The following is an 8543-nucleotide window of genomic DNA, read 5'->3' on the forward strand; positions in this document are numbered from 1 at the left end:
AATAATCCTCCATTGAAATAACTAACCCAGAAGCAGGGATTTCTAATTTTGTTGATTTATACAACAGACAGATGTGGATTTGTGCTCTGTCAAGATCTGGTAAGATGAAAAAGACACTATCTTGCTAATCTGTCGCCTCCTCAGTCAAAGTTTATTTGTGGTAGACTTTAAACTTCTGACTTGCCTTCCAATTATAGCCTTTAAAATGAAAAGCTTTAAATAAACACCATGAATAGAAGATAAATAAACTTTCCTTTTTTTTTTTTTTTTTTTTTTTTTTTTTTTTTTGTGAGTGCCTAGCTTGACGCAGTCCAAACTCAAATCCCTAGAGGACTGAGCTCTCTCTTTTGTGTTAATGTTTAAAAGATTTTCCAGTGCTGGAGTTTATTCCTACTGCAAACATTTCTATTTACAAGGTCAAGTGTATCAGCACTCGACACAGCTTAAGAGTGTAATTATTTATCTAAGGGCGTTTGAGTGTAGATCAGTAGCTCTGGCAGCAAACCAGGCTTCAGCACGATGCAAAGCATCGCCTAAGCACAGTATTACAAGATCTAGTAATTGCTGATCCCTTCAGCGTGTTTACTTTTGCATTCTTCGTTGTGGGAGAAGGCAGGCTGAATAGCAAACTTCGCGTTTTGTTGCAGCTGCCTTGATGCGTGCGCCCCTGCCCCAAGCGCGAAGCGTCGCCTCGTCCCAAGCGCTTGCCGCCTCCGTGTGATGCATTTCCCAGCGCCTGTTTGCACGCCCAGCAGCACTTCCACAAGCGCCAGCCAGAGCGGCGTGCCTGCACGGAGGAAGCGCGGTGCACAAGTAATTCTACACGTACATATACAGGAGCAGCGTCCTTGAATTGCTTTGCACTCTTCTGGCACTGGCAAGTTACCATGCCAACGCATTATAAAATCAACCACTCATTTAAAGAAGTACTTTCAAAGCTGTATTTACTTCTTGCATGTAATTATCCATTAAAGTAAGAATAGCAGTAATTTACATCTATGTGAAGTATTACAGGCAGACACAGATTTTTTTTTTTTTTTTTACTGTTTTTTGGTTTGTTTTTCTGTGGTTTGATCCCCGCCTCTCTTCCCCCACCCCCACATTTCGGGTGCTGAGAGTTCAAGTGTCCCTGGAAAACAATTTCACTGAATTTCACTGCATCCATTATTTAAAGCTCTTTCTTTACTAATTTACACGTTTAGAAAATACAAAAAAGCCATACATATTTAAAAGACAGGCCTTTTTTATGCCTTCTATAAAAAATACAAGGTTTAAGGCAGCTCAGAAATAGGCGTTTATACAATTCTAAAACGTTCATAAAGTCTCTCCAAATAAGAAAGTTAACTTTCAATCTGTAAAATACACTGTACATTTCACGTTCTAGAGAATACTTCACTTAATCACTGTTGCTGGTATCCCTTTAAACATAAAGTGAAATCTGTACCTTTCCAGAAACGAATAGCAAATGCAGCTACCTGGCAAATAGGACGTGGAATTAAAACTTTTTATTATTTTTTTAAATAAATTATCCCCAAAGCATACAATTTATAAAATTCTATATACAATGAAGAGCGACTGGTAACAAATCCCAGTTTTAAATACTTTTTTTTAATATAAGATTTACCAGAGGTCAGCACCCTGATATGATGAGGCAATAAAACTTTTCAGGATATTTGTACATACATGTTCTCGAGTTTAAAAGTGTCTTTTAAAGATGGCAGTGCAGAGCTCTTTTAAAACAAAAGTTGCATTGTTCAGTATAGCCAACAACTCCGAAACAATTTTTTTTTTAATTGTCGCTAGGTTACAGAGGAAGAGACGGCTGCTGGCACGCTTTTGTTATAGGGAATTTGTGTGTGCAAGAGGGAGTGCTGTAAACCACCAAATTTATTCAGTCTGCTATTTCCCTAAATTTAATGGCAGATGAGGCATAAGCCCCTTTCGGGCACAACTGCATCAGGAAGAGCGAGATGCGGCTAATGATAATCAAGTTGCTGACTAACTAGTACGGCAACGCTTTGGCAGCAAGTTTGGGTTGCTCACCTCTTACTAACCTTCATGTCAAAACTCTTGAAAGACCTCCAGTACCAGCATGCCACAACTCCCGGGTTGTTCCGGGGGGCGGCTAGCGGCCTCGCCCGCAGTCTCTGTCAGCCGCTCCGCTCGCTAGTAACACGAAGGCAGGGTGGCAGCAATTGCATAGTGCACACTCGAGACCAACACCCGAAACACGAGCGGCCCCTGCGCTCCAGCCACCGCTCCAGCGGCCGGCTCGCAGCGTTGGGCCGGGGAAAGGGGTGGGCTGGGGGCTGCTCGCAGCAGCGGAGGCAGAGGGGGAGACGCGAGGGGACGGGGCGCCGGGCCGATGGGTCGGGGATTCCGCGGCCAGAGCATCTAAAGCCGCTCCGCGCCGAGGGGCCCCGCCGGCCGGATCCCCGGCCGCCGCGGGAGGGCTCGACTAGAGGCCCGCGGCGGCTCGGCGCGGCGGGCCTGGCCCGGCCCGGCCCGGCGAAGGGGATGGGGGTGCGGAGGGAGGCAGGATGGAGGGAGGCAGCGATGGGAAGCAGGCAGGCAGAAGGGGTGCGGGAAGGGAGGGATGCTAGAGCCGCGGCAGCAGCGGCACCAAGATGGAGGCGAGCAGCGCCCCAGCCGCCCCGGCGGGCCGGCCAGCGTTATCTGCCTGCACGGGGAAGCCGGGCTCGGCGCCCGCATTGTCCTCCGCGTCGTCCCTCCCCTTCTGGCTCGGCTCCTCCTCGTAGTCCTCGTCGTAGTACTCCTCCAGGCCGCCGTCCGAGCCGCCGCTGCTGCCCGCGCCGTTGCCGCCCATGTCGGCGCCGAAGCAGAGGCGGGCCATGTTCTCCTTGACCGACTCGCAGATGGGCCGCTCCAGGCCGTCGCAGACGCAGTCGTTGAGCAGCACGGCCTTGGGCACGGCCAGCATGTCCTCGATGACGGCGCGGCACTCAGGCGTGCAGCGCAGCCCGTTGAACAGCTTCCCGCAGTAGGTCATGTAGCGGTTCAGCGCCAGGCTGCAGCGGCTGTCCCAGTCGCAGCGCCGCCGCGCCTCCGTGCAGCCCATGACGCCGGGGCCGCCGGGGCCGCCGCCGCCGGGGCCGCCGCCCGTGGGGCTGCTGGTGCGGGGCAGGCAGGGCTCGATGGCGCGCTTGGTGGCGCGGCAGTTCTCGTCCTGCGCGCAGTCGCAGTCCTCCAGCGCCGGGCCACGCCGGGTGTGGTTGAGCTGGATGAGCGCCGCGATGCAGTGGCTGGGGCACCGCCGCCTGGACGAGGCGGCCGCGCCTGCTGCGCCCGCCGGGCCGTCCCCTCCGCCCGCCGGCGGCGGCTGCTGCTGCAGGAGCACCGGGGCGCACGCCTCGGCGTACTGGTTGTACGCGTAGCTGCACTCGGGCTCCCCCTGACACTGCAGCACCGCCTGCCAGCAGATCAGCCGCCGGCCCTGCACCAGCGAGCCCCGAGGCGGCCACACGGCGCCCAGCGCCGCCGCCAGCCACAGCCAGGCGGCCGCCCGCGGCCAGCGCCGGCCGCCGCCTCCGTGCCGAGCGGGCGAGCGGACCACCATCGCGGACAGGGGGATTGGCTGCAGCCGCGGGCGAGCTGGGAAGAGGCGCTGGTAGACGAGAAGGAGGAGGAGGAGAAGGAGCTGCCGCCCGTGGAAAAGTTTCCAAAACTCCCGCCGGCCGTGTGCATGAGGTCTCCTCGCATCAATCCATGCGCGCCGGGCCCGGGGCTCTCTAGCCCCCGGGAGCTGAAGCCGGCGGGACGGCGGTACGAAGCAGGCGCCCGGGGGCCTTCCCGTGTCCCCCACCCGCTGCTCCGGGCTCCGCGAGGCGGCGGCGAAGGCGCCCGGGGAGGCGCAGGGAGTCAGTGCAAACCGGGGCTCGGACGACAGCGGATCCGCAGTGCGCTCGGGGAATCGCAAGCTGCGCCAGGAGAGCTCATGGTGCTGTACTGCTCTTCATGCAGTTCCGTCTCTCTCTTTTTTATTTTTTTCCCCCACAAAATAAATGCCCAGCTGCTGCTGCTGCTGCTGCTCCTTGGGAGCTTTTAACTCTCCGCTCGCAGCATCTCCGCACATGCCAGCCGCTCCGATCCCATTCACAGTCCCGGCTCCGCTCAGTCCCTCTCGGTTCGGATCACACTTTCGGGTAGCGCGGAGAAGAAATGTCTTTCCTCGCTACCAAGACGAGAGCACTGGGAAAGGAGAAGAGTCAGCCTTCGCGGTCTCTTTCTCTCCGGGCGACTGATGCTGCTTCTGTTGTCAACAAGCCCTGCAAGCTGCTCTGTGGATCCGTCTGTGGATCTTTTTTTCTTTGCAAGGCTTTAAATACAAAAGTGCCCTCCAAGCAGCAGCAACGTGCTCTGATTAGGCTTCATTATGCATGCATGGAAAAGCAAACAAACAAAAAAAATTAGCAACGCTTCTTCTTTTACACAACCCCCCCAGCCTGCGCTTTCTCTCTCTCTTTCTCCCTTTCTCCACTTTTTCTCCCTTCGCTCGGCCCCCTTTCCCTGCCTCGCCACTTGCCATTGGCCCAGCCTGTTGTTGAAACCTTTTTTTTTTTTTTTTTTCCCTCCTTCTCTTTACGATGTGCTGGAGGGAGGGAAGAGAGAGGGGGGCTGGAGGGCAGCTCACATTCAAAGCTTGAAAGGAAAGGCTTAAGGAGAGTGACAGCCCCCCGAGGAGCCCCTCCTCCCGTTAAGGCGGCGCGGCCGCCGGGCAAGAGGCTCTCGGCGGCGGGGGCTCGGCAGCACCGCCGGGGCCGGGCGGCGGGGCTGCGCTCTCTTCCGCGCCCGTGTCGCGGGCATGGCACTCTCACGGGTTCTGCTCCCTACCTCAAGGAAGGGAAAACCAACTTCTCCAGCTCGGGTAACGCGTGTACCCAAACTTGCCGGTGGTTCAAGTGGGGGCAGAGCCGCTGCCAGAACGGCAGAGAGGATTAGGCTCAAAGTGGGACCGACTTTGTTCTTGCTGAAGTAGAAACAGAGGTCCTGGTTTCAGTGTGCTAGTACTCCGGGAGAGCAAAGCTAACCACTAGTGATGTAGTGCGACCATGTAAGTACTCCTTTGCCGTAGTTTCAGTATTACAACTTACCACTTGCCACATACCCCCCGATTTTAAAGTCATTCAGCTCAGCTTCTCGCCTGAGATTTTTGAGCAGGTTTTAAGACACAGACTTACGAGGGTGCCTGTTGGCAGAACTACAGTAGATCCCAGTGTAATTCTTTGATACTTGATCTGCCAACTAGCAAAAAGTCTCAAAAAATCTTTTATTAGTTTTAACTGAAAGCGAAATGCCCTGCTGAAGTCCTGCCTTCTTATTACACTTTCAATTTATAAGGAAGTAGAAACAAAAATATTAAGGCACTAGGAGAGGAGCATAACAAAGTAGTCGTGCATTTACCCACTGCCTTTCGTTTCCGTGCTACCTTAATTCCAGAGCAACATCGTCTCCAACCACAAGGGGCGTCGGTATCTGCTGCCTGTCAAAACTGGCGCTTTTTTCATCCTGAGACTATCAACTCCATCTGTCACAAAAACTGGGACAAAATCTATTTTCCAGAAACTCGGGGATCTTGGAATCCCATGTGGTGTGAAATCATGCCGGTCTCAAAGTGCGTAGACTGTGGAATGGTGGTGTGGTGTGGCTGGGAGTCAGTATGATTGATGGGTTGAGAAGCATTCATAAGGGCTTGCTCCATTGTCATCAGTTTTACAAGCTGCTTGTGTTTCTCCTTCAGTATAGTTTTGCCTGTTCTTTTATAAAAAATGTGTTTTTAGATCTGAAAAAGCTGTGTTTAGAAACCCTGCCTCCATCCACCTAGTTTAGAGCTGTTTCTTTTAATTCTTGTTGAATAGTGGTATTAAAAATGCCAGATGCCATTCATGCAGGTTGTAGTAAATGTAAATTGCTATCTACACTGGGATTGTTCATGCGTTGCTTTGTTGCCCTATTATCTGATCACACCACTGTTATTGGTGGAAATCAGCTAGTTTTGGGTGTCTCAGTTGGAAATGACATTGCAAGGTACTGCTGCACTGACTGGTTCCTAGGGAAAATGCCCCACGGTGCCACTGGAGGGAAGAGGGTCTGGATGTCGGGATGTTCCAGACATGAGAGAGTCTGAGAGAGGGGGTTGCAATGGAGCAGGGTCGTGGCCTGGGGCCTCCTGAGCTTCCTCAGCACGGGAGAGAGGAATCCCAGTGGGGCTGCCTTCTGCAGGCGGCTGGATGATGAGCTCTTCCCCCTCCCAGCTCCTGCCTTCATTTGCACAATCCATCCAGCTCGGCCGTACCTCATTTCTGGAGCAAAAAGCGGGCTGTTTGCTCTGCCAGAGAGGCAGCGGCTGAGCTGCGGCCTCCCAGGAGGGGGAGCAGAGGAGCCTGCGCTGCCGGCCTGGCGTCGTGGCGGGGCCGCGGCGAGGAGGCCGCTGCGGAGCGCCTGGGGCAGCGCCTGGTCCCACCTGTGCTGACCGGCTGCCCTGTGGCGTGAAACATCGCATTATTCATGGGCAGAAATTGCCACAAACACTTTCTAGTTAAAGAAATTAATATTTTATACAGTGATAATAGTAATGGAAATGTTGACTTGGAAGTTTGGAATTACATTTGGTGTCGTACAACTGGCAAAAATTTTAACGGAAAGTAGGTGAGTTCTATAATTACCACACCTTTTACCTGTCTAGAATATAATTATCTGTATTCAGGATTACATATTGTCAATAAACTAACTTCTTAAAATGATTTAAAGCATTTTTCTGTCCTGTCTTTATTTAATAAGGATTTGAATTCTGCCTGTGTTTGTAACCACAAGTTTGGGTGAGGACTTAGGTGTTCACAGTGCCCTGTTGGAGGAAGGAAATCTTTTCTTGTATGGAGCTAAACCTAGGGAAATAATTCCCTGACCCCACTTTGATCCAGATTTTTTAACAGCCAGAGTGATATTGTCAAATTCAGCTTTTCAGTTTTCAGAGCAGCTATAGAAGTAATGTGGAAGGCAGTTCTTCCTCTGTTTCACAAAGCACGAAATTGGACAATACATTCCACAACTTGACAGCAGAGTAAGACCTGGTAACTTTTTTTAATTCCCATATTTGCTAGGTTTTTCTATGCCATCCTTTCCAGTCTCAGCAATTGATTTAGTCCTTCATACCAGCACACCAAATTACTATAGAGTAACTGTCATCCAGCACTAGGGGTCATTTTGGCAACCAGAAAAGCCAATGTGTATGATCTGGATGTATTGGAAAGACTCCTGGACACCTTTTTGTCTAATACTGATGTCTTTTCCCCTTTTTTTATTTCACAGCTTTTTTTATTTCACACCTTTTCCTAATGGATCTCCTTTCCAAATCTTTAGTTTTCTTTAGTTCTTTCTTTGACCTATTTTATGTCAAGAGTATTTAGAAAACAAGAAAAGCAAGTAGACACCATGCCAGGTGACCTTAAAATTTAAAAGTTCACATTCAATGAAAATAAAATGAAAATACATGGCCAGTATATGTGGTTAATTCCTTTCAAATTATTTTTAAGCACATTTTTATTGGCTTATATTGATTTTTTTTTTCATTTTGGAGATTTACAACTGCTATTAAAAATTTGTGGCAGGTGTCCTGGGAATTAATTTGCTGATACAATTTCAGTATGTGCATCTGGTAATATCTTAAATATGTCCCTGATAGGGATACTCAGAGAGCCATTTTTCTTCTCGGAGAAGGGACTTAATTCTCTTGTAATAGTAGACTTCACCTGTCAGTGAAAGGCAGAAACTCTGTCAGTAGTTGTCAGAACCTTGGTATTATGGTAGGCAGAGTAAGTCCTGCTTCTTAGACCAACACTCATCCTGTAGAAATGGCCCAGTAAGGTGTCACTCACAGTAGCCTGTGCAGATGACTGAATATGGACATGTGCATACAGCAGAGTTCTTGGATTTGGTGTACCTTCAGAGACCCATAAATAATGTCCGCATTCTAAAGTTACAAAAGAATAACTTTGTGACTTACCAGATTCCCAGCACAAACTAGGGGCAGGGGAATGAATATAATGCATTCAAGTGGTGTCTGTTTCAATAGAGAAGAGAGAGTGAAGGCGTTTAAATTAAGTTTGTTCTCCACATCTGGAGTAGTTTATCTTTTTATTGTCTCTGCAGGAATGCTTGGGACTTTCATGTCTTAAGTTAGCCACCTAAACTAGGTGGAATTCTCCCCAAAATAGTAATTTCTTCTTTACTAGAATGGGTATGACTTCCCAGTGTGACCATGCCTTCTCTTCTTGATTTAGTCAGAAAGAAAAATAATGAACAGGGAGGACAGTAAGTAATTGTGTTGATCAACAGTTTTGATTTGCAGCACATAGCTGCTGACACTACTGCACTTCATGCTTAGGTGCAGCTAGACATTGTTCTTTTTGCTATGCATTTTTGAGGTTGTCTTTGCCAATGTTAAGTCTCATGAACATTACAATGTTATGGGTCCTGCAAATGTGCTGTAATGGTCAGCTGCATACACAGAATCATAGAATGGTTTG

At 49.9% G+C, this 8543-nt stretch overlaps 1 protein-coding gene across 1 annotated transcript; it reads right to left on the reverse strand.

Moving 5' to 3' along the window:
- Window positions 1-917: 917 nt before the first annotated feature.
- On the reverse strand, window positions 918-4473 carry GAS1 (growth arrest specific 1). The gene has a single exon (XM_064736019.1). It carries the CDS (start codon window positions 3575-3577, stop codon window positions 2600-2602), a length of 978 nt encoding a protein of 325 aa, XP_064592089.1. The 5' UTR covers window positions 3578-4473; the 3' UTR covers window positions 918-2599.
- Window positions 4474-8543: the final 4070 nt, after the last annotated feature.

The sequence above is a fragment of the Zonotrichia leucophrys genome, chromosome Z (assembly GCF_028769735.1).
Source record: "Zonotrichia leucophrys gambelii isolate GWCS_2022_RI chromosome Z, RI_Zleu_2.0, whole genome shotgun sequence".
NCBI lineage: Eukaryota > Metazoa > Chordata > Aves > Passeriformes > Passerellidae > Zonotrichia > Zonotrichia leucophrys.

Bases quoted from the DNA above. Each gene is read 5' to 3' on its own strand.
- GAS1 (XM_064736019.1), bottom strand. From the start codon at position 3,577: ATGGTGGTCCGCTCGCCCGCTCGGCACGGAGGCGGCGGCCGGCGCTGG.